Raw genomic sequence first — 27,480 nt, forward strand, 5'->3', positions numbered from 1 at the left:
CTAATGATTATTGAAACTCGGGAAGTCATTTTTTGTAAGGCGTTTTTAAGCAGTAATACCTGGTAAGCAAATAGAGTTCAGAAAAAACTTAAGAATTGCCTGTATAGCTCCAGAAGGAGAAAAAATTACTTTTTCTATTAATAAGTCATTAACTAAACACAGGCACTACCCAACAAGTTTGTAATTTTTTAACAGTAAGGAAGTTCACATAAACACATAATCACAGATTTTAAAAATATTCAAAACGGATTTAAAAAATGCAAACAGTATCGGGTTTAAGAAACCAGGTATATCGGACCGACATTCTGCACAGAACAAAGAAAGGGAAACGATAGCATGAGTCGGAAAACTTATAATATTATGATTACAGCAAAAAAATTCAACTGAACTTAATAATAAGGAAAAAGAAAGAAAATGAAATATCAATTACCTTTACAGGCACAATGTGTTAGGCACAATATTATTCTGTATATTATGAAGTAAGAACTGTATCCTAAGTTCTCACTGACCAAATGCTTGTCATACGCCCACCTCTCCCATAATGTGCAAATATATAGCCCAAATAATTTATTATCCATCTATTGTACCAGATGTCTTTGTCTTTTCTCACGCTTAGCTGAAAGAAACTAACAAAGAAACCGGTTCTACAGTGCGTCAATGGATGAAAAACTTAACATAGGGGCTGTAACAGATAGGTACCTAAGGTTGTAGTAAGATTCAATGTTCTTAGTCAAGTTAAAAAAAAAATATAGCAAGGAGATATGGTGACGCATAATATTTGTTAAAAGATTACTTTAAAAAGGATTCAAGTTTTCATGAATTTAATGAAGGAAAAGTAATTTATTGGAGAGTAATTTTTGTCAAAATTTTCTTGTTTTTGTTCCATTGAAACTGAAAATCAGTGTTCCCAGTCAGGGTCGTCAATTTGTAGAGGGGGAGTTTCCCCTAGATACTTGCCCCCTCGGTTTTTTAAATACTATTTTAGGAGTACTTTTATTGAAAAATACTATTTTTAAAGAATCTTCACTGAAAAAACAAGTGAATAAAAAGCTCCCCCAGACAGAGTTAATTCAAAAAAAGAGAAAAACAAGGACACTTGTCAGATTAAAAAACCGATCATTAACTAAAAAACTGAGCCAATACAACAAATTCTCTGATTAATAATGTTTACAAATGCAGGAATGAAACTCTTGCTGTTTCTCTCGCGGATTGGTGGGAGAGGTTGAAGGGTAAAGACTTTCTGGAAGTCGGTTCAGGGAGGTCGGGATCTTAAAGGTTGAAAAGGCGGGGAGAATAAATCTTGGAAACGGGGGGTTTGTCATGGCCTTAGTGAAATAGACCTTATGGGCATGTATTTTACTAATCAAACTCGTTAAAACCATCATTATTTGGTCCAACTTTCTGACTTGCTCGATTTCCGTTTGTTTAACTTTAACTTGACTTCTTTTAGATACTTGACAAGTATATTACAATTTCTCCGGAAAATATCTAGCAAATCTGTCTCCATTGTTCGGAACGCCCATGCTTCAGGGTCATAATTGTGACCCTGTACCATGGCCCTCTGCTATGTCACATACATGACTATTGACCCCGCTCTATCCATTACAATTGTATATGACATCACTAAGTGTCTCTTTTAAATTTATTTATCTTCGTTTTGCAATAAAAGCGGTATACAGTTTATAATGAAAATCCAATTTGTTCCTGTCAGAGTAACTAATATGTATCTAATACTTCTAGTAGATACATAATGTATCCAATACTTAAATGTATCTAATAATTATAGATGCATAAATGTATCTAATGCTTCTTTTACATGCTCACGGTAATCCCCTAACTGCAAAAATAACATTTAAGCATTGATTTAGTCAAGCTCATTGATTTAGCATTGACTTTTGATATAGCCATTTTGTTTAACGTAGTTGAAAGGTCTGGAAATTACGGCTTTGAGAATGAAATCCCCCCCCCCCCAAGACAAAGGTTTTAAATTATGACTTTAGGACATATCAGGTTTTTATAGAAAAAGTTGTTGTAGAAACATCAAAAAGGGCTCATTCGATCGGAAATTGAAAGGGCTAATACTCTTTTCAATAGTCGAGAGTAATTGGAGAGCAACTAACCCTTCTCCCACGCCCAAATTTTTACCAAACACTTCTAATAAAAAATTCTAATAGCTATTTTTTCAAAGGATTTGAAAGGTCCAGAAATTTTGTCTTTGAGGATAACAAATCCCCCTAGCCCTCAGGGCAAGGGTTGTATGTTATGCACTGGTGTATAGAAGGTTTTTATAGAAAGCGCTGTCATAGAAACTTCGGAAGCAGCTCATTCGATTGGTAATCAGAAATTCTAGTGCTCTTTCTAAGAATCAAAGTGATCGAATGGCATCTATCCCCCCCCCGCACACAAACACACGTTGTACTGTTCCTAAATGCATCTAATAGAAATTTTGAGTCAGCAATTTTATTCAAACAGTTCAAAAACAGGATCCCAGAACCTTCTATTGCTATCACATAAAACACAGACAACAAATAGATCAGCCAAAAAATCAACCCCTTTTAAAATTTTAGTTTTCCATTTTTTCTTCTTCCTCTCCATCATCAGACTTTTCAAGTCTTTACGTGCGGCTACAAGTTCATCCCTTTTGGTCATTTCATTTGGATTATAAGCAGATTCGATAATGTTTTGAATACAACCGGCTAAAAGGGTATCTTTGCGACCAACTGTGTACGTGGCCCTACACAGAGGACATTTTGTTTGGTTTTCTTGATTCTGAAGGACGCAAGCTTCGCAGAAAGCGTGTAGACACGGCAGTCTAACTGGCTCAACAAATACCTCATAGCAGATGCAGCAAGATAGTTCAGAATCCAATAGGTCAAGCATTTTTTTCTTAAACTCTGTTACTTCTTTGCAAGTATTAAATTCGTCCGGGTTAGCTTGTTTACATCTTTTAATATCAAGTGGCTTCTTCTTAGACTCTGTTAATGCAGTAGAAGCATTAATTCCCTTCGTTTTAGCTTCTTTATGCTTTTTCATAGCCCAGGAAACTGATATTGCAGCGATAGAGGCTGGAATTCTAATGGCAAAACATTTATACGCTATATTCATTGCACGCTATATAGATTATCACAGTAAAAGATGTACTGAATTAATGATTACCACAGCCAAAGGGATCATATATATATACCAAACATGACGTCACCATTCCTCATACTGATATGGTAATTATATGATGACGTCATTTACTTAAATAAGAAAGTGCATGTAGGTCACAAACTTAGAGACACAATATTAAAAATTATACTGTAAAATTCCAATGACGTCATGTACTAGTCATAAACGGTGCAATAGCGCTCCCCCAGTAAAGAGTGAGGTACCCTTTTAAGTTACTTTTCATGGAAGGAGTCCAAAACTTGTTTCTATACATTTTTTAATTTTTATGGGTAAGACAAAATTTAGGGGAAGGGGACGTGAAGGGGGTCCCGAACCTCCCCTCCTAGGATATGGCTTTGCTTACGGGAAAATAATGAAGAACGAACAAAAGTGATTCAGAAACAAAAATTCAAATGGCGTTGATTTCACCAAGGAGTAAATTTTAAGTCGTTTTGCTTTGCGATTTGGACAAAAATGCAATCAACGAATGAGATTTACATCTATTTTTGATTTCATTTATTTTTTTCTTTGTCACGTGCTCATAATAAGCTTGACGTGGATACGTTTTGAGTTCTTACTGGCAATGCATGAACTGAACATTGGTACATTAACATGCAGAACTGAACACTGGCATATGTACATATAAAACTGAATTCATCAGTATTCACAGTTGTTTCCTCAAATTACTTAAAAAAATAATTAACTCTAAATGTTTTGAGTTATTTAACGGGCTCCGTATATCTGCGAGCCTAAAGTCCCCAATATATTTTGCTGTATAATAAAGTTTACTCTATGGTCGACATCAGCCGATTTCCACACAGAAAAACCCTGAATTATGGCTATTGTTAAAATAGAGACCAGAGAATATCTAATGGCAATACTTCCTTGAGATGAAGATATGATCGATGAAAGTTGACACAACCTAGTTTGGGATTAACTATGAATATATTTTATTTTAGAATATATTTCCAAAACACCAATAAGCCATTTAATATTCATCAGCAAGCAAAACAAAAAATAATTCAAACCAATTGAAAAGAAACAAATTCACTTCTTTGTATAACTCTTTGGATAGCATTCACTTTATCACCAAGAATTTAAGCTATTCCCTAAGAAAAAGAATAAGTCAATAATCAGCTTAAAAATGCCCATGCCTCCTTAGAGGTAATGTTCTATAGACATTAGAATGGTCCGGTTACCAAATCGAATAACTTTACAAAAAATGAACAAAACTAGCAAAGAAGACAAATTTCAAATTTCTGTTATAATATTACCAGTCATTTTGTGAAAATCATTGGCAGAATTTTTTCCTTGTTATTGTATTTGCTACTGTATTTCATAAGAAGGATCTGTCTTTAAATGTATTACACTCTGAAATTAGGCAAATTTACATCTGAAAAAATAACGCACACGCCAAAATCATTCTGATGTTTCTTGTGATTCTCTAGTAGAAGTTTTTATTATTTTTCATTTTTATAGAAAATTTACTTATGAAGAAGCAAATTGAGATTCAATCAAGTAACTGGCACAAAATCTATAAAAAAATAACTTGAAAAACGGAATTCAATCAGCCTGGCTTCCTCTTGACTTCATTTCATCAAGACATAATTTGATACAGCGGTAAAACTTCACTTGTTGATGCTAGACTGATCAGAACTTCGTACACTTTGATTTTACAATCAATCGCTTCAAAATATTTCGCTAGGACAAGCACAATATTTAGGGAGATAATAATACAATTCATTATAGGAAAAATCCGAACACTAGGTTTTAGTTCCGCATTCAAGCCTTTAGTTACGACTGAACGTATATTTCTAGCTACAAAACATGAGTCGAAGCTTTAGGCTGAATTCAGCTCGAAACGCCCCACAAACTTTGATTATTACGAGTGATCGGCAAGTCATCGAAATGGTGACATATCAAATGCCTCATATCATTGCATTTTTGTTTGATGAGCATAAAAATACGACAGCAAAAATTTTCCACCATTATTAAATCTCAAAAAAAGAAAAAAAAACTGCTGAAACTTTTCATAATAGGTGAGAAGACATGTGTTTACATATATTTAAATTTTAAGGCTCATTCGTCCTAGTAGAGGCGGTCTAGATGGCTCCTCATAACCTCTTCTGTCCCCCCTCCCCCCAAAAAAACTTAACAAAATCTAAACAATAAAGAAAACCTTAAAAAACTATCATTTTGTAGCCATCAAGTCTTGAACACTGGCAGAGCTAATAATTTCCAAACCAAATTTCCAAATAATAATTTTCAAGAAACCATCCAGACCACCTTTACTAGGACAAATGAGCCTTAAAATACCCTCAGTCGTTCCTGAAGTTTTACTGATAAGCTTTTTTGACAGTTAGCATGCACATGGCAAAATATGATTGTTTCTGAAATTCCTTTCCAAAACCCTGGAGGGTTATGACATCCCCATAGGCACTGTTGATTACGTTATTTGATTACTTTTTGACTTCTTGATTAGTTATTTGATTTAGTTATTTGACTTTTTGATTTAGTTATTCGACTTTTTGATTAATTTTTGACTTTTGATCACGTTATTTGATTACTTTTGACACAGTCGTACTTTTATCAACTACATTTAATATCTAGACTAGTACCAATATTTATAGCAGGACTTATAAATAAACTGATAGACGACAGAAAAAAAAGAGAATAAAAAGGAAGACCAAGAAGAACAATACCTGAGTTTTTGCACATATTCGAATGTGTCACACAGTAGAACCATTGTTCTCACCTAACGGCTTCTCATGTTGACGTTTGCAAGAGTATCTTCTCCAAAAATTGACTTGGTATACAAATTGGCTGCCACCATATTGCAATCTCCAGCTAAAGTCTATAAAAAGGGAAAAACAGACATTTTCTTTTTTTAAGGAGCTATTTAGGAACAGTTGAGATAGCCCTAGTCTCGGCAAAAGAGTGCTGAATAGGAGAAAACCCTCCTGAGTCACTGATGACACATAGGGCGTAAAATAGACGTTTTGGTTGCTCAATCTTTTTCACAGGAACTGGTAGCAAGCCTGTCATCCAGCCATGCGACAGCTGAAATCGATCCCTTGACACCGTATTGCCAAGTAGAGTATCAATACACCCTGCTATTACAGGATATGGCCTGAATAGGTTAGTCTAGAAATACGCTTCTCAAAAATATCATAATGATCACCAAGATAAGAAGTTGTTTAAACCTATATCTTGTATATGAGGAGTATATCAGAGCTGTGTGAACACAGCAAATACAGGAATTGTTGGGCCATAAAATACACAGATGTCTAAAATTGACAGCTTGAAAAGGACTGTCATTTATATTTTCCTTGTAGTAGAAACTATTTACGGCAAATCCTTGGTACTAACCACGGAATTAGATAATAATCTACTAATAAAGTAACAACATTACTGTACTACTGACATACTATGGAGAGAGATTTTTCGTTACATCTACTTAAAATAATACTAACTAGTAATTCAAGTATATTGCCATGTAAATAGCTAAAGAGATGAATCGATGAAATGATAAACAATCAGTACTTATTGACGATACGAAGGTTAAGCATTATTGAACTGAATCTTCGTTTTGTCATTAAGACTTTCAAAATCCATAACAGTCCCATAGCTAAAAATAACTTACCTGTAATGACAGTAGAATTGCCATGAGAACAAAGTCTATTTGAAAAGTTTTATTAAAATTATGAATTACAGTCTGTGGCGCTTATTCAACTTAAGAAGCCCATATCTCAGCATTTGCTTCGCTTTAATACTTAACTAAAAGACAAGAGAGTAAGGGAAATAAAACTGCCGTCTTTATTTATATTAAAAGTTAAGAAGATGCAATTGTTAGGCTCAGTTGGCTTCCACTTAATAAATATTACGAGGTTAATAAAAAAAAAGAAAATTGAAGGCCTTTGTTGTGCGCCATAAAAACAAAATAGTAAATGTTCAACCCAGGAACTGGAACTAAAAGGGCACTACCTGATAGGATGATATTCTTGAATTTATGCCCGTTTCTCAATTTTAGCCCCTAATCAAGCCTGGAGAGCTTGTAAACTTATAAGACTAATAAAATGAGCCAGTCCTCCAGGATTCCCCATTAACCCCATCTATGAATAGTCAGGTTGGATTGTCGTACTGCGACGCTAGAGGTGAAATTCTTGGACCGTCGCAAGACGAACAACTGCGAAAGCATTTGCCAAGAATGTTTTCATTAATCAAGAACGAAAGTTAAAGGTTCGAAGGCGATCAGATACCGCCTTAGTTCTAACCATAAACGATGCCAACCAGCGATCCGCGGACGTTACTTGAATGACTCCGCGGGCAGCTTCCGGGAAACCAAAGTGTTTGGATTCCGGGGGAAGTATGGTTGCAAAGCTGAAACTTAAAGGAATTGACGGAAGTGCACCACCAGGAGTGGAGCCTGCGACTTAATTTGACTCAACACGGAAAACCTCACCAGGCCCGGAAACTGGAAGGATTGACAGATTGAGAGCTCTTTCTTGATTCAGTGGGTGGTGGTGCATGGCCGTTCTTAGTTGGTGGAGCGATTTGTCTGGTTAATTCCAATAACGAACGAGACTCTAGCCTGCTAAGTAGATGATGGATCCTAGTGGTGGATCGCTCTTCTTAGAAGGACAAGTGGCGTCTAGCTATTTGAGAGTGAGCAATAACAGGTCTGTGATGCCCTTAGATGTCCTGGGCCGCACGCGCGCTACACTGGAAGAATCAGCGCGTCCTCCCTGTCCGAGATGACCGGGTAACCACTGAACTTCTTCCGTGGTTGGGATTGGGGACTGCAAGGATCCCCATGAACCAGGAATCCCTAGTAGGTGCAAGTCATTAGCTTGCGTCGATTACGTCCCTGCCCTTTGTTCACACCGCCCGTCGCTACTACCGATTGAATGATTTAGTGAGAACTTCGGACGACTCGCCAGGGCAGCCTCCGGGCCGCTGGTGGTGTGGTTGAAAGTTGTTCAAAGTTGATCCTTTAGAGGAAGTAAAAGCCGTAACAAGGTTTCCGTAGGTGAACCTGCGGAAGGATCATTAGCGTTTGATAAACGAGAAGGAGACTTCTTGGCCATGTGTGGTCAGTAGTTTTTTCCGAATTGTTGTTATTGATACACGTCCCCGTGTTTGATGTTTGAGGTGCACAAGTAGGTTTTGCCTATTGTGAGGGGGTAGTACCCTTGTGCAGCATCATTCATGGGGGCCATTCGTTGAACAATGGAGTGCTCAACGGAGTCTTGAGGAATGGTGGGCTTTGACAGCAGTCCATTGTGGTGGATTTGCCTAAAAAGTTTGGTTTGTTGATTTAATGGAGAATCGGTGAGACCATTGACTGACTTTGAGGACTTGAACTAGCTCTGTAGTGGGGGCTCTCAGAGGAGTGGGAGCATGCAAAGCTTGTGAATGTAGCCAAGTCAATGGATTTACTTTTATGTCCCTGTTGAGACAAACCCAACACTGAGGTGAGTGTTGCTGCCTATGTTTGTGTGGGGGATCTCGAGATGATATACTGGGTTATTGTCTCGAGGTCTTGGTATCTGTGGCCATTATTCTAGGATGGTAGTGGGATTTTTGGCAGCACAACTAGATTGGGACCTTGCTTTTGCAAACGGGGGCTCTTGTGAGGAAACGAGAGCCTGCAAAGCTTGTGACACATCTTGAGTTGTGTACGAGGGCCAAAGTCATGCCATCTGAAAAATAATGGACATTCGATTACTAACACTGTGGTAGTTGCTGCCCCAGCAACATTTTGGTGGGGCCCGGGAAGCACTCTTTACCCTTTCTGAGGGCCCAAGTGGTGCAAGACTAAGGGATTGGCTTGGTCAAAAGAGAGGCGCGGAAGTCCTCGGGTGAGCCAAAGTCTTGCACTGCGACTGCACTAATGTAGCATCGATTTTGCAAGCAAAATGCTAACATGCTCTTGACATCTCGATGTACATTTTCTACGTGTGAATTCGTAGTGAAAAATAGTGATATTGGGGACTAGAGTGGCTCTGTGATTCAAGGATCATGGATACCACTCCGCGAGACTAAAGGGAGTGAAGGTGAGCTTGCCCCAATAGAGCATGGCTTGAGGTGTGCAAGGGTTCAATTGCATTGGCCTTGTTTGAGGGAGAATTTGAAACATTCATTAGAATGACCCTGGAGGATGGATCACTTGGCTCACATTACGAATACGAACGCAGCTAGACGCCTGATTCCATTCGAACTGCAGGACACATGGAAAGTCTATATTTTGAACGCAAATTGCATGTCCAGCCTTTGAGCTTGGACTACGTCTGGCTGAGAGACGGCTGTTTTTATCATACGGTATTTGGGTACCGTCACAGCGAGGCTCCTTGCTTCTATAAGGCCGTTGATGTCAACGCCTATAGAGGATGCAAGCGATCTCGTCAAGTTTTGTGTCAACTGTTTATGTTGAGAGGATTTGGTAATAGGTATTTGGTCTCGCTTACTGGTCTCATTTGCCTCTTTGTTGTGGGCTATTGGTTAGGGGAATCAATAGTACAAGGAGTGCAAGTGATCTCAGGGCTATGCCTCTTGTGGATCACCCTTTTACTTGTCACCCAACTGGGTAATGGTACCTGAGCTCCTTTTTGGTGGAACTTAGAGGAGGTGTTACACATTATGGGTGTACAGAGTATATAAGGGCCCAATGAGGATGAAAATCCAATTCTTCTTGGCTAAAACACTTTGACTGACAGCCTTTTGTCACAGGAATGGACTACTATGACTTTGGTAGTAGGAAATTGGTTTATTTGATGTTGAACTGTTGACTCCAAGAGGCATGCTGGCATTACTGGGTTTGTGGTGACCAAGTGACTTTGGTGATTGGTTTGAAAAACAAATGACCCTCTCAGTTTATGAAATACCCCCGGCCTCAGCTCAGGCGAGACGACCCACTTGACTTAAGCATATTAGTCAGCGGAGGAAAAGAAACTAACAAGGATTCCCTTAGTAGCGGTAAACGCAACCATTTTATTGGGAAATGACAAAGAGTGTATGCCAATATACCGCTGAGAGGTAACACAATAACATGTACCTAAACACACCTTTTGGGACGTCTGTCTTGCTATTCTTAATCAGATAGAATTAAGCAAAAACTTTATACACCAGCCAGGGCCACCCTTTAAAAGTTTTTGTTGGATGAAACCCATACTGTCAAACTAACAAAAAAAAGTGAATTATAAAAACTGTTTTGCCATCTGATAAGCAGCATGCTGACAGCTTAGGATCAACAAATATTGTTATTAGGTCTAGACTAAACTGGATATTAGAATGGTCCAGTTACCAAATGGAATAACTTTACAAAATATTAACAAAACTAGCAAAGAAGACAAATGTCTAATTTCTGTTATAATATTACCAGTCATTTTGTGAAAATCATCCACAGAATTTTTTCCTTGCTATTGTATTTACTTCTGAATTTCCACAAGAAGGATCTGTCTTTAAATGTATTACACTCTGAAATTAGGTAAATTTACATCTAAAAAAATAATAAACACGCCCAAATCATTCTGATGTTTATTATGACTCAGTGGTAGAAGTTTTTATTATTTTTCATTTTTATAGAAAATTTACTTTTTCCGGAAAAAGGAATTTAATCAGCCAGGCTTCCTCTTGACTTTATTTCATCAAGAGATAATTTGATACAGCGGTGAAACTTCACTTGTTGACGCCACACTGATCAGAACTTCGTACACTTTGATTTTACAATCAATCACTTCAAAATATTTCGCTAGGACAAGCAAAATATTTAGGGAGATGATAATACAATTTATTCTAGAAAAATCCGAACACTAGGATTTAGTTCAGCATTCAAACCTTTCGTTACGACTGAATTTATATTCCTAGCTACAAAACATGAGTCGAAGCTTTAGCCTAAATTCATCTCGAAACGCCCATCTCGAAATTCTTTCCAAATAATCAAACATAGCCTACAAGGGACACAATCTTTGGTAAAGCAGTTAGATCTATCAGTATTGAAGACTCTTCTATGGCTGCAAAACTTCAGTCCTTTAAAGTTTTCCTTATTGTTTTTATTTTTTTAAGGTTTTATTTGAGAACAGAAAAAGTCACAAGAAGCCATCCAGACCACATTTACTAGGACAAATGAGCCTTAAAATACCCTCAGTCGTTCCTGAAATTTTACTGATAAGCCCTTTTGACAGTTAGCATGCACCTGGCATAATATGATTGTTTCTGGAATTCATCTTCAAAATTCTGGAGGGTTATGACATCCCCACAGGCATAGTTAACATTTAAAGCATTCTGGTTAAGCTAGCTATTTTAAAATTTTGATCGAATTTTTTTGGAGACAGGGCGGATAAAAAGGGCATGGGAGGGGTTCTGACAGCCCTCCAACCAAAATAATACTTCTACCTAATCGTTTCCTTATAGTTTGAACTTAATACCCTCTGCGGTACTTAAAATCTGCCTTTTTGATAAGACAGATTTCCTTTTCCTAATGATAAATCATTCCTGTAAGCAAAGGATAGACTGCATAACTTACACTCCTTCATCAGAGGCTGAAGAGGGCATGGCATCCCTAGAGGCATAGCTATTAGACCTTTTGACTAGTTAGAAAAAAAAAATTACGAAATTTCGACCTTTGTCGAGGAGAGGGGTCACATTAAAAGAGCAAGGAAGGGGGATCAACCCTGAGGGATAGCTATTTGACCTCTTGCACTATTTTAAACAAATTGGCTATCTCAAAACTTTTATCGGGTACATTTGGGAAAAAAGTTCTTGTGGGTTGTGGTTGTCCTCCCATCACTCAACTATTAACAGGAGCACTGGAATGTTCAATTCCTAATTGAATGACCCCCTACAAATTCTGTATGACCACCCTTTCCATAAAAACCTTATATATTAGAAACAGGCAACTAGCGTAACTTACAGCCTTTGTCCCGGAGGCTAGGGAGGAGGAGGTTGTCAACACCAGATGCATGGCTGGTTGCCCTCCAATCACCTTTGACTCTTGAAAAGGGAGCAAAGACTTTAAATTTACAATCAAATGTGCTTCTTCCAAAGTTTATACGGCCACCTCTTCCATAAAAACCTTATATGTTAACAATGGGACACTTGCATAAATCCAAGCCCTTGCCTCCAGGTTTTGGGGGGTTTATCAACACTAGAGGCGTAGTTATTTGACCTTAGGGCTATTTTTTACAAAAATGGCTATATCAAAACTTTGATCGGATGCAATTGGGGAAGAGACGGCGTGGGAGGGGGAAGGACTAGTTACTCTCCGATCACTTTTGTCTCTTACAAAGGGTATCATAACTTTCAATTTTCAGTTGAACGAGCCTCCTTCGAAGTTTATATGATCACCCCTTCCATAAAAACCTTTATGTTAACAATGGATAACTTACATAGTTTACAACCGTTTCCCCGGGGCTGAGGGAGCTATGCCAACTCCTGAGCTATGATCATTTAACTGCTGGACTATTTTGAACAAAATGTCTATATGAAAGTTTTGTTCGGATACATTTGGAGAAAAAGGGCTTGGTGATGGGGATGGAGGGGAGGGGGGTTGTGGTGGCTGGTTGTCCTCCGATCACTTTTGATTTTTAAAAAGGGCAGCGGTGTTATCAATTTCCAATCGAATTAGTCCCCTCCAAAGTATATTCAACGACGCATTCCATAAAAAACTTATATCTTATCAATCGGCAACTAGCATAATTTATAGTCCCGAGAGCTGGAGGAGGGGTCGATTCTGGATGCATACTTATTTGGTCTTTGAACTATTATGAACAAAGTGGCCATTTTAAAGTTTTGATCGGATGCACCAGGGAGAAAACGATGTTGGGGAAGAGGGGGGCTGGTTGCCCTCCGATTACTTTTGACACTTAAAAAGGGAGCTAGAACCTTCGATTACCCATCTAATGAGCCTCTTCCAAAGTTTAAACGATCACCCCTTCCACGAAAAGTTTATATTATAAACAATTGGCAACTCGCATAATTTGCAACCCTTTTCCCCCAGGCTGTGGGGGTTTTGTCAACCTTTGAGGCATACTTATTTGACCTTTGGACTATTATAATAAAATGACTATGTAAAAATATCGGTTGGATGCATTTGGAGAAAAGAGGGCGTCAGGGGGAGGGGCTAGCTTCTCTCCCATCACTTTAGAATTTTAAAAGGGGCAAAAGAACTTCCGATTTCCAATCGAATGAGCCCCACCAAAGTTTATTCTAACATTTTTCGTGTGAAATACCTCTAGAAAAAAGAATAATAATTAATAAATAATAAAATATTGAAACCTTATGACTCTTTACTTTAGGGAACGCTATGGTGCTTCCTCTGATATTGACTTTCTAATTGCTTAAAATCAATATGACAATGTATAATTGGTGTTGAATACATAATGCTAGGTTATGCAGTTTTTCTTTTTTTAGGGTGGGGGAGGGGGTTAGGTTAGATTTTTTTAGGTTAGACCTCGACTCCTCCGGTCAGCCTCCTTAGCAATCCCAATTTACTCTCCGATCCATGCTGTTGCAGACAGGTTTCGTAAATGTTTTATCCCCTTTATTCTAGAGCACTTTAATAATAATTCATAATTGTGTCCTTGCCAAAATCCCCTTTTCCTCTATTGCTGTTTTTATTTTTGATTTATTGCAATGTTTTTGTACTTGAATTGTCAAGTTTACTGATTCGCTCTTTATCTTTGATGATTTTGCCCTTTTAATTTTTTTAATCTTAAGTGTTTGACTTAATGAACTGATTTGAATTTTTTTTCTTAACTTTAACTGACATATAAAGCGAATTCGGCTCTATAGAGCTGGTGATAGCCTTTTGAAAATATATCTTATCTTTATCTTATACACAAAAAACGCGTAATGTTAAACAGTTGTAGTATCACAAACATACGAACTCTTTCTATTCCAAATTTATGAAGAGCAACCAGAGCAACACGGTTCACTTTGCCTGCTCACTCCATAGTAACAACTCAAACCAGACTGGAATGTTTTGGCGCGTTTTAGTATACATGTCGATAAGTCAGGTAATACCAACATAACTGCTGCGCTCAGTTTGTACTTTTATCAACTACATTTAATATCTAGACTAGTACCAATATTTATGGCACGACTTATAAATAAACTGATAGACGACAGGAAAAAAAGAGAATAAAAAGAAAGGCCAAGAAGAACAATACCTGAGTTTTTGCACAAATTCGAATGTGTCCTACAATAGAACCATTGTTCTCACCTAACGGCTTCTCATGTTGACGTTTGCAAGAGTATCTTCTCCAAAAATTGACTTGGTATACAAATTGGCTGCCACCATATTGCAATCTCCTGCTGAAGTCTATAAAAAGGGAAAAACAGACATTTTCTTTTTTTAAGGAGCTATTTAGGAACAGTTGAGATAGCCCTAGTCATGGCAAAAGAGTGCTAAATAGGAGAGAACCCTCCTGAGTCACTGATGACACATAGGGCGTAAAATAGACGTTTTGGTTGCTCGATCTTTTTCACAGGAACTGGTAGCAAGCCTGTCATCCAGCCATACGACAGCTGAAATCGATCCCTTGACACCGTATTGTCAAGTAGAGTATCAATCCACCCAGCTATTACAGGATATGGCCTGAATAGGTTAGTCTAGAAATACGCTTCTCAAAAATATCATAATGATGACCAAGATAAGAAGTTGTTTAAACCTATATCTTGTATATGAGGAGTATATTAGAGCTGTGTGAATTCAGCAAATACAGGAATTGTTGGGCCATAAAATACACAGATGTCTAAAATTGACAGCTTGAAAAGGACTGTCATTTATATTTTCCTTGCAATAGCAACTATTTACGGAAAATCCTTGGTACGAACCACGGAATTAGATAATGCTCTACTAATAAAGTAACGAATTTACTATACTACTGACATACTATGGAGATAGATTTTTCGTTACATCTACTTAAAGTAATACTAAATAGTAATTCACGTATATTGCCATGTAAATAGCAAAAGAGATGAATCGATAAAATAATAAGCAATCAGTTGTTATTGACACTACGAAGGTTAAGCATTACTGAACTGAATCTTTGTTTTGTCATTAAGACTATCAAAATCCATAAAAGCCCCATAGCTAAAAAATAGCTTAACTGTAATGACAATAGGATTACCATGAGAACAAAGTTTATTTGAAAAGTTTTGTTAAAATTATGAATTACAGTCTGTGGCGCTTATTCAACTTAAGAAGCCCATATCTCAGCATTTGCTTCGCTTTAATACTTAACTAAAAGACAATAGAGTAAGGGAAATAAAACTGCCGTCTTTATTTATATTAAAAGTTAAGAAGATGCAATTGTTAGGCTCAGTTGGCTTCCAGTTAATAAATATTACGAGGTTAATAAAAAAAAAAAAAAAATTGAAGGCCTTTGTTGTGCGCCATAAAAAGAAAGAATTAAAACAAAATAGTGAATGTTCAACCAAGGAACTGGAACTAAAAGGGCACTACCTGATAGGATGATATTCTTGAATTTATGCCCCCTGTTTCTCAATTTTAGCCCCTAATCAAGCATGGAGAGCTTGTAAACTTATATGACTAATAAAATAAGCCAGTCCTCCAGGATCCCCCATTAACCCCATCTGTGAATAGTCAGGTTGGATTACAATTTTGTCAATAGAAGCAACGTAGTTTACTTAAGCTCGTTTCTTTTTATTCAATTTAGTAATAATAGATGTTATTCATTCAAGTTCATGTTCCCTTTCATTAATTCTACGATAAATAAGACTTATAGCTACCCAAAAATGGTAACACGTTATATACAAAAAAAACAACAACATGGTACTACTACTACCACTACTAAGGGCTCACAGCGGCACCTAGCCACCTTAAACAAACACAGCCTCACACGCTCTTCTTCTATCCCGCTCTATCCAAAGCTTCCCCCTCTACCTCCTCCTAAGCAGTACAAATTTCCTTTAAATCCTTCCTTACGATCTCCAACTCGGGGATGACCTGCTTTTCCTTTGGTCCTAGATGGATGGCAGAAAAGGACAATCTTTGCAATCTGAAATCCTTTATCTACAAAACGCGTCCTAGCCATCTCAACCTTTCGAAAACCTTCCAAGAATGCTTGGAAATTTCTTGTCCAAGACCCTAGCAATTGAATGCTATTTTCTTAGTTAAAATTCAACAACAACATTATTACATAGATAAATACGCAAAATAAACCATGCCTACAGGTTTAATTAGACATGATGTGCTAAAAGTCCAAAGAAAGAAAAAGAAGAAAAGATAAAGGGAAAACCTTTGCTGGTGTCAAGCACTTCATATTGGTAGATCCAAGCAAATTTTCTATATATTTGTGCAGGTCAGTAAGAGTAGTGTTCACAGTGAACTTATTTTCCCATTCAAAATCGGCCCGCATTTGCCTGAAGTCCTCAAGATTACACGCAGCTGGAACAATGTAATCCTTGATATCAACATGAATATCATTAATAATGATAATATTTCGATCTGATTGAGAGCCACCTACATCATAAACTGTAAGAGAAATAAAATAGGTAAAATTCAACCGGATTAGTAAAGACTTTTGAGGCACAGTGTAGGGTATACATACATAAACCCATTCAAAATATTCTAAATATCTAAGTGAACACAGAATATGTAGGATTAATTTCTTAGAATCAAAAAATAATATTCTGATACCAGATAATAATATTAATCTGGTTAAAAATAATCAGAACAAAATAAGCCCCAAAAGGTATATAGCTGCAGTTAAACCACTTATTCAGTCATAATTTTTAAAACTCTAAAACTTCAACATTTTTAATATCAATACTCAAACATGGCAGAAAGTCTATATTTTTTTGTGCCTTCATATACCTTTTAATTTACGCATTGGCTGCCACATTTAAAAATTTACCAAAGGCTCTAAAAGATGTGCCTTCCTTTCATAACGACAATAAGTTTCTTTTTCTTTCAGCTTTTACCAGAAATCTACTGCACTAATGTAACAAATTGCTTTTGCAAATGTTTAATAGCTGACTTTCATCACCGAATTTTTATCACCTAACTTGATAAGGGGTCCATATCACCTAGGTCAATTTCTAGTATTTGAATTCATTTAAGTAAGCGTGGAGTAAGCTTATTATTCAATGAATCACATAAATATATATTTTTCGAGCTATTGAATCAACCAATTTACACGAAATAACAATAAAAAAAAGAATATAAAGTGATCCATGCTCATTTTAAATATACCTTTCAAACTTTTGTTCTTAAAGCAAATATCAAAGGAAAATAATTCGATTCGGGATTCCCAAACGAAAGAAGGGGAGGATGGAGATTTCACTAGATATCAGAAAATTAGAAAGGAAAAAAGATAAATAGCTAAATAGCACCCCCCCCAACCAAAAAAAAGAGCTAAGAGCTCATATGGAACTTGTGACGAGGCCGGAAGAGCCAAGAACTCATATGGTATGAGCTCTAGCAAAATTCTAAGAATCAATAGATTGATTTGAAAGGAAAATCAAAGTCTTTATGCCGGTTGTGATTTCAAATAAGAGCTCTGAGTTACGAGCTCCTTCTAAATATCAAAATTCATTAAAATCCGATCACCCGCTCGTAAGTTATAAATACCTCATTTTCCCTAATTTTTCCTCTCCCTTCAGCCCCCCCAGATGGTAGAATCAGGGAGAAGAACATTATCAAGTCAATTTATGCTGCTCCCTGACACGCCTACCAATTTTCATCGTCCTAGCACGACCAGAAGCACCAAACTCGTCAAAGCACTGAACCCCACCCCTAACTCCCCCAAAGACAGCGAAACCAGTAAGGTTACATCAGTCACTTATCTACGACATTTGCTTATCCTACCCACCAAGCTTCATCCCGATTCCTCCACTCTAAGCGTTTTCCAAGATTTCCGATTTCCCCCTCCAACTTCCCCCCCCCAAATGTCAGAGGATCTGGTCGGAATTTAAAGTAAGAGCTCTAAAGCACAAGATCCTTCTAAATATCAATTTTCATTAAGATCTGATCACCCGTTCGTAAGTTACAACTACCTCACTTTTTCTAATTTTTCGAGTTATTCCCCCTCCCTCCAAACTCCACCATAGAGAGCAGATCCAGTCCGGTTATGTCAGTATCGTATCTTGCACTTGTTTCTATTCTTCCCACCCAGTTTCATCCTGATCTTTCCGCTTTAGGAAGCACTTTCTAAGATTTCTGCCCCCCCCCCCAGCTGCCCCCGCAATGACACTGGATCCGGTTGGGATTTAAAATAGAGACCTGAGTTACAAGGTCCTTCTGAATATGAAGTTTCATGAAGATCCAATCTCTCCTTCGTAAGTTAAAAATACATAATTTTTTCTAATTTTTCAGAACTACCCCCCCAACTCCCCGAAATAGATCGGATCCATTCCGATTATGTCAATCATGTATCTTGAAATTCTGCTTATTTTTCCCACCAAGTTTCATACCGATCCCTCCACTCTAAGCGTTTTCCAAGATTTTAGGTCCCCCTAACCCCCCCCCCCCCCAATGAAACCAGATCTAGTCGGTATTTAAAATAAAACTTCGAGACACGATATCCTTCTAAATATCAAATTTCACTGAGATCCGATCCCCCGTTCATAGGTTAAAAATACCTTATTTTTTCTAATTTTCAGAATTAACCCTCTCCCCCCCCCCCAATTACCCCAAAGAGTGCGGACTCGTTCCAGTTATTTCAATCACGTATCTAAGACTTGTGCTTATTTTTACCACCAGGTTTCATCCCGATCCTTCCACTTAAAGCGTTTTCCAAGATTTTAGGTTCCCCCCCAAACCCCCAAATGTCACCGGATCTAGTCAGGATTTAAAATGATAGCTTCGAGACACAATATCCTCCCAAATATCAAATATCATTAAGATCCCATCACACGTTCATAAGTTAAAAATACTTCATTTTTTCTGTTTTTCTCGAATTAACCGGCCCCCCATTCTCCCCCTAGATCGTAAAATTGGGAAAACGACTATTTCTAGTTTAATCTGGTCCGGTCCCTGATATTCCTGCCAAATTTAATTGCCCTAGTTTACCTGGATGTGCCTAAATTAGCAAAACCGGGACAGACCGACAATTGAATTTGCGATCGCTATATGTCACTTGGTTAATACCAAGTGCCATAAAAAAAAAAAAAAAAAACTCCAACAATAGCGTTGTTTGTATCATGTAAGCTATGTCTAAATACCGTGAAATCTTTAATGGTGATATAATCATGAGGAGACAAAACGAAAGAAGAGGGCTTTTCTACAAGTTTCAAATCGCCGATTGTTGCTATTTCTAGGATACAGTTTTGAAAAGTATCACCTAACACAAAAATAAAAAAAGTACATATATAACTATGTTATGCGCAAGGAAATCATGATAAATATAGAAAATAATTTTTAATATTATAATTATAATATATATAATGTAATATTATAATAATTATAATAAATAATTTAGTCAAGCTCATTGATTTAGCATTGACTTTTGATATAGCCATTTTGTTTAACGTAGTTGTAAGGTCTGGAAATTACGGCTTTGAGAATGAAATCCCCCCCCCCCCAAGACAAAGGTTTTTAATTATGACTTTGGGGCATATCAGGTTTTTATAGAAAAAGTTGTTGTAGAAACATCAAAAAGGGCTCATTCGATCGGAAATTGAAAGGGCTAATACTCTTTTCAATAGTCGAGAGTAATTGGAGAGCAACTAACCCTTCTCCCACGCCCAATTTTTTACCAAACACTTCTAATAAAAAATTCTAATAGCTATTTTTTCAAAGGATTTGAAAGGTCCAGAAATTTTGTCTTTGAGGATAACAAATCCCCCTAGCCCTCAGGGCAAGGGTTGTATGTTATGCACTGGTGTATAGAAGGTTTTTATAGAAAGCGCTGTCATAGAAACTTCGGAAGCAGCTCATTCGATTGGTAATCAGAAATTCTAGTGCTCTTTCTAAGAATCAAAGTGATCGAATGGCATCTACCCCCCCCCCCCGCACACAAACACACGTTGTACTGTTCCTAAATGCATCTAATAGAAATTTTGAGTCAGCAATTTTATTCAAACAGTTCAAAAACAGGATCCCAGAAACTTCTATTGCTATCACATAAAACACAGACAACAAATAGATCAGCCAAAAAATCAACCCCTTTTAAAATTTTAGTTTTCCTTTTTTTCTTCTTCCTCTCCATCATCAGACTTTTCAAGTCTTTACGTGCGGCTACAAGTTCATCCCTTTTGGTCATTTCATTTGGATTATAAGCAGATTCGATAATGTTTTGAATACAACCGGCTAAAAGGGTATCTTTGCGACTAACTGTGTACGTGGCCCTACACAGAGGACATTTTGTTTGGTTTTCTTCATTCTGAAGGACGCAAGCTTCGCAGAAAGCGTGTAGACACGGCAGTCTAACTGGCTCAATAAATACCTCATAGCAGATGCAGCAAGATAGTTCAGAATCCAATAGGTCAAGCATTTTTTTCTTAAACTCTGTTACTTCTTTGCAAGTGTTAAATTCGTCCGGGTTAGCTTGTTTACATCTTTTAATATCAAGTGGCTTCTTCTTAGACTCTGTTAATGCAGTAGAAGCATTAATTCCCTTCGTTTTAGCTTCTTTATGCTTTTTCATAGCCCAGGAAACTGATATTGCAGCGATAGAGGCTGGAATTCCAATGGCAAAACATTTATACGCTATATTCATTGCACGCTATATAGATTATCACAGTAAAAGATGTACTGAATTAATGATTACCACAGCCAAAGGGATCATATATATATACCAAACATGACGTCACCATTCCTCATACTGATATGGTAATTATATGATGACGTCATTTACTTAAATAAGAAAGTGCATGTAGGTCACAAACTTAGTGACACAATATTAAAAATTATACTGTAAAATTCCAATGACGTCATGTACTAGTCATAAACGGTGCAATAGCGCTCCCCCAGTAAAGAGTGAGGTACCCTTTTAAGTTACTTTTCATGGAAGGAGTCCAAAACTTGTTTCTATACATTTTTTAATTTTTATGGGTAAGACAAAATTTAGGGGAAGGGGACGTGAAGGGGGTCCCGAACCTCCCCTCCTAGGATATGGCTTTGCTTACGGGAAAATAATGAAGAACGAACAAAAGTGATTCAGAAACAAAAATTCAAATGGCGTTGATTTCACCCAGGAGTAAATTTTAAGTCGTTTTGCTTTGCGATTTGGACAAAAATGCAATCAACGAATGAGATTTACATCTATTTTTGATTTCATTTATTTTTTTTGTCACGTGCTCATAATAAGCTTGACGTGGATACGTTTTGAGTTCTTACTGGCAATGCATGAACTGAACATTGGTACATTAACATGCAGAACTGAACATTGGCATATGTACATATAAAACTGACTTCTTCAGTATTCACAGTTGTTTCCTCAAATTACCTTAAAAAAATAATTAACTCTAAATGTTTTGAGTTTTTTCACGGGCTCCGTATATCTGCGAGCCTAAAGTCCCCAATATATTTTGCTGTATAATAAAGTTTACTCTATGGTCGACATCAGCCGATTTCCACACAGAAAACCCCTGAATTATGGCTATTGTTAAAATAGAGACCAGAGAATATAAAATGGCAATACTTCCTTGAGATGAAGATATGATCGATGAAAGTAGACACAACCTAGTTTGGTATTAACTATGAATATATTTTATTTTAGAATACATTTCCAAAACACCAATAAGCCATTTAATATTCATCAGCAAGCAAAACAAAAAATAATTCAAACCAATTGAAAAGAAACAAATTCACTTCTTTGTATAACTCTTTGGATAGCATTCACTTTATCACCAAGAATTTAAGCCATTCCCTAAGAAAAAGAATAAGTCAATAATCAGCTTAAAAATGCCCATGCCTCCTTAGAGGTAATGTTCTATAGACATTAGAATGGTCCGGTTACCAAATCGAATAACTTTACAAAAAATGAACAAAACTAGCAAAGAAGACAAATTTCAAATTTCTGTTATAATATTACCAGTCATTTTGTGAAAATCATTGGCAGAATTTTTTCCTTGTTATTGTATTTGCTACTGTATTTCATAAGAAGGATCTGTCTTTAAATGTATTACACTCTGAAATTAGGCAAATTTACATCTGAAAAAATAACGCACACGCCAAAATCATTCTGATGTTTCTTATGATTCTGTGGTAGAAGTTTTTATTATTTTTCATTTTTATAGAAAATTTACTTATGAAGAAGCAAATTGAGATTCAATCAAGTAACTGGCACAAAATCTATAAAAAAATAACTTGAAAAACGGAATTCAATCAGCCTGGCTTCCTCTTGACTTCATTTCATCAAGACATAATTTGATACAGCGGTAAAACTTCACTTGTTAATGCCAAACTGATCAGAACTTCGTACACTTTGATTTTACAATCAATCGCTTCACAATATTTCGCTAGGACAAGCACAATATTTAGGGAGATAATAATACAATTCATTATAGAAAAAATCCGAACACTAGGTTTTAGTTTAGCATTCAAGCCTATCGTTACGACTGAACTTATATTTCTAGCTACAAAACATGAGTCGAAGCTTGATTCAGAAGGTTCGAAGGCTTGATTCAGAAGAGTCGAAGGCTGAATTCAGCTCGAAACGCCCCACAAACTTTGATTATTACGAGCGATCGGCAAGTCATCGAAATGGTGACATATCAAATGCCTCATATCATTGCATTTTTGTTTGATGAGCATAAAAATACGACAGCAAAAATTTTCCACCATTATTAAATCTCAAAAAAGAAAAAAAACTGCTGAAACTTTTCATAATAGGTGAGAAAACATGTGTTTATATATATTAAATTTTAAGGCTCATTCGTCCTAGTAGAGGCGGTCTAGATGGCTCCTCATAACCTCTTCTGTCCCCCCTCCCCCCAAAAAAACTTAACAAAATCTAAACAATAAAGAAAACCTTAAAAAACTATCATTTTGTAGCCATCAAGTCTTGAACACTGGCAGAGCTAATAATTTCCCCCTGGAAAATAATAAAATCGAATAAAAGTCAAACTTATAACAAGTGAATATAAAGCATAATTTATAAATGGCCTCATAATTTGCTAGAAGCATAGCTAGTTAAAATACCTTTTGACTAATTAGAAGAAAAAAGAAATTACGAAATTTCGACCTTTGTCGAGGAGAGGGGTCACATTAAAAGAGCAAGGAAGGGGGATCAACCTTAGAGGGATAGTCATTTGACCTCCTGGACTATTCTAAACCAATTGGCTATTTCAAAACTTTTATCGGGTACATTTGGGAAAAAGTTCTTGTGGGTTGTGGTTGTCCTCCCATCACTCGACTATTAACAGGAGCACTGAATTTTCAATTCCCAATCGAATGACCCCCTACAAATTCTGTATGACGATCCTTTCCATAAAAATCTTATATGTTAGAAACAGGTAACTAGCGTAACTTACAGCCTTTGTCCCGGAGGCTGGGAAGGAGGAGGTTGTCAGCACCAGATGCATGGCTGGTTGCCCTCCAATCACGTTTGACTCTTAAAAAGGGAGCAAAAACTTTAAATTTACAATCAAATGTGCTTCTTCCAAAGTTTATACGACCACCTCTTCCATAAAAACCTTATATGTTAACAATGGGACACTTGCATAAATCCAAGCCCTTGCCTCCAGGCTGTGGGGGGTTTGTCAACACTAGAGGCACAGTTATTTGACCTTTGGACTATTTTTTTTACAAAAATGGCAATATCAAAACTTTGATCGGAAGCAAATGGGAAGAGACGGCGTGGGAGGGGAAGGACTTGTTACTCTCCGATCACTTTTGACTCTTACAAAGGGTATCATAACTTTCAATTTTCAGTTGAACGAGCCTCCTTCGAAGTTTATATTATCACCCCTTCCATAAAAACATTTATGTTAACAATGGATAACTTGCATAGTTTACAGCCGTTGCCCCAGGGCTGAGGGAGCTTTGCCAACTCCTGAGCTATGATCATTTAACTGCTGGACTATTTTGAACAAAATGGCTATATGAAAGTTTTGTTCACATACATTTGGGGAAAAAGGGCTTGGTGATGGGGAGGGAGGGGGGTTGTGGTGGCTGGTTGTCCTCCGATCACTTTTCATTTTTAAAAGGGCAGCGGTGTTATCGATTTCCAATCGAATTAGTCCCCTCCAAAGTATATTTAACGACGCATTCCATAAAAAACTTATATCTTATCATCGGCAACTAGCATAATTTATAGTCATTGCCCCGAGAGCTGGGGGGTCGATTATGGATGCATACTTGTTTGGCCTTTGAAGTATTTTGAACAAAGTGGCCATTTTGAAGTTTTGATCGGATGCACCAGGGAGAAAACGATGTTGGGGAAGAGGGGGGCTGGTTGCCCTCCGATTACTTTTGCAACTTAAAAAGGGAGCTAGAACCTTCGATTTCCCATCTAATGAACCTCTTCCAAAGTTTATACGATCCCCCCTTCCACGAACAGCTTATATTATAAACAATTGGCAACTCGCATAATTGCAACCCTTGTCCCCAGGCTGTGGGGGTTTTGTCAACCTTGGAGGCATAGTTATTTGACTTTGATTACTTTTTGACTGTTGATTACGTTATTTGATTACTTTTTGACTTCTTGATTAGTTATTTGATTTAGTTATTTGACTTTTTGATTTAGTTATTCGACTTTTTGATTAATTTTTGACTTTTGATCACGTTATTTGATTACTTTTGACACAGTTGTACTTTTATCAACTACATTTAATATCTAGACTAGTACCAATATCTAGAGCAGGACTTATAAATAAACTGATAGACGACAGGGAAAAAAAGAGAATAAAAAGGAAGGCCAAGAAGAACAATACCTGAGTTTTTGCACATATTCGAATGTGTCACACAATAGAACCATTGTTCTCACCTAACGGCTTCTCATGTTGACGTTTGCAAGAGTATCTTCTCCAAAATTGACTTGGTATACAAATTGGCTGCCACCATATTGCAATCTCCAGCTAAAGTCTATAAAAAGGGAAAAACAGACATTTTCTTTTTTTAAGGAGCTATTTAGGAACAGTTGAGATAGCCCTAGTCTCGCCAAAAGAGTGCTGAATAGGAGAGAACCCTCCTGAGTCACTGATGACACATAGGGCGTAAATAGACGTTTTGGTTGCTCAATCTTTTTCACAGGAACTGGTAGCAAGCCTGTCATCCAGCCATACGACAGCTGAAATCGATCCCTGGACACCGTATTGCCAAGTAGAGTATCAATCCACCCAGCTATTACAGGATATGGCCTGAATAGGTTAGTCTAGAAATACGCTTCTCAAAAATATCATATGATGACCAAGATAAGAAGTTGTTTAAACCTATATCTTGTATATGAGGAATATATTAGAGCTGTGTGAATTCAGCAAATACAGGAATTGTTGGGCCATAAAATACACAGATGTCTAAAATTGACAGCTTGAAAAGGACTGTCCATTTATATTTTCCTTGCAGTAGAAACTATTTACGGCAAATCCTTGGTACTAACCACGGAATTAGATAATGATCTACTAATAAAGTAACAAAATTACTGTACTACTGACATACTATGGAGAGAGATTTTCGTTACATCTACTTAAAATAATACTAAAAGTAATTCAAGTATATTGCCATGTAAATAGCTGAAGAGATGAATCGATAAAATGATAAACAATCAGTACTTATTGACGATACGAAGGTTAAGCATTATTGAACTGAATCTTCGTTTTGTCATTAAGACTTTCAAAATCCATAACAGCCCCATAGCTAAAAATAACTTACCTGTAATGACAGTAGAATTGCCATGAGAACAAAGTCTATTTGAAAAGTTTATTAAAATTATGAATTACAGTCTGTGCGCTTATTCAACTTAAGAAGCCCATATCTCAGCATTTGCTTCGCTTTAATACTTAACTAAAAGACAAGAGAGTAAGGGAAATAAAACTGCCGTCTTTATTTATATTAAAAGTTAAGAAATGCAATTGGTGCATCCATAATCGACCCCCCCCCAGATGGTCAAATTGGGGAAAACGACTATTTCTAATTTAAGCTGGTCCCATCCCTGATACGCCTGCCAAATTTCATCGTCCTAGCTTACCTGGAAATGCCTAAAGTAGCAAAACCGGACCGACAGACTGACAGACAGACCGCCAGAATTGCGATGCTATATGTCAATTGGTTAATACCAAGTGCCATAAAAACCTTATATGCCCCCAGGGCGTAATTTCAGCCCTTGCTGAAATGGTATTCCGAAACCAGCCTGACGTAAAGGATAACTAAACAAGGAGGGAATGCATTCTTACAATACAAATGATAATTGAGAGATAGACCTAAATAATCAGTTGAGCCTAGTTCAAACACCTAAGAAGAAACTCTTAGGAGAAGCCACTGACAACAGTAGATGGAGAATAAACCATTTCCTGATGAAATGTACCCCCCTTTTGAGAAGGAAGAAATTAGAAAAAGGGCAGAAGAACAACTCGATCCAAAGACCCGCACCTTTCCCTGTTATGAGCTGACAACTTCCAACTGCGAACATTTCTGCCACTTAGTCAGAACGGTAAAAGTGTTAGCATCCAAGTTGAGGAGAAAAAACTCCTGCATGAAGTCGGAAAAGAAATATTGTCAGAGGTCGGTGAGCTATTGGGCACACTGGTAATCAATGAGTTGCCGTTCTGGTAATTAATGAGTTGGATAAGAAGCCGTTTATTAATTGAAATCGCAATGAAATAAAATTTTGAATTACTTAGTTTCCAAGAAATAATAAAATCTGATATTACTATGTTTCATTTCATTAGTTGTTTCCGTTTATCTTGATATATGTAGTGTTTTATATTTATTTTTCATCAATGTGTGGGAAAACAAAAGTCCACTATTCAAGATACATATAGTTCAAATTATTCCTTCTTGTAAAATCTAATCAGTATGGTAATTTATAAGAGAGCGCAAATACGCCATCTATTGTAGAGCAGTTCCTGACTTTTTTCAAACCATTCAGTTATTCAGTGATATATCTATATTCAAAGATATATCTCCCTATGAGGAAATTAGTGACACGGCTTTGAGCATCGCCACTGCACAGTTTACTCTTTATTGTTATTGGTTTTTTCCCCCTTTTGTTCCGACAATTCCAAAAAAAAATAGAAAAAAGAGGTATGTTTAACTTACGAAAGAGTGATCGTATCTTAGTGAAATTTGATATTTAGAAGGAACTCATGTCTCAGATCTCTTAATTCAAATCCTGACCAGATCTGTTGACATGGGGGGAATTGGAGGGGGAAACCAGAAATCTCGGAAAACGCTTATAAATGTCGTAGATACGTGATTGACGT

General features: G+C 36.9%; 1 protein-coding gene across 3 annotated transcripts in view; it reads right to left on the reverse strand.

Moving 5' to 3' along the window:
- Positions 1 to 4,082: 4,082 nt before the first annotated feature.
- Positions 4,083 to 27,480, reverse strand: part of LOC136041869 (coatomer subunit beta-like) — a 36,570-nt gene continuing 13,172 nt past the window's right edge. The window contains exons 4-8 of one of the 3 annotated variants that reach the window (XM_065726649.1): positions 24,994 to 25,144; positions 16,413 to 16,648; positions 14,319 to 14,470; positions 5,853 to 6,004; positions 4,102 to 4,259 (exon numbers count right to left, since the gene is read on the reverse strand). In XM_065726649.1, the coding sequence (XP_065582721.1) occupies positions 14,372 to 14,470; positions 16,413 to 16,648; positions 24,994 to 25,009 (351 nt within the window). In that variant the 5' untranslated portion in view covers positions 25,010 to 25,144 and the 3' untranslated portion in view covers positions 4,102 to 4,259; positions 5,853 to 6,004; positions 14,319 to 14,371. Of the gene's footprint in view, positions 4,260 to 5,852; positions 6,005 to 14,318; positions 14,471 to 16,412; positions 16,649 to 24,993; positions 25,145 to 27,480 lie in introns of all 3 variants that reach the window. The other 2 variants (XM_065726651.1, XM_065726650.1) reach the window with 2 other exon arrangements.

Source organism: Artemia franciscana, unplaced genomic scaffold (assembly GCF_032884065.1).
Source record: "Artemia franciscana unplaced genomic scaffold, ASM3288406v1 PGA_scaffold_47, whole genome shotgun sequence".
NCBI classification, from domain to species: domain Eukaryota; kingdom Metazoa; phylum Arthropoda; class Branchiopoda; order Anostraca; family Artemiidae; genus Artemia; species Artemia franciscana.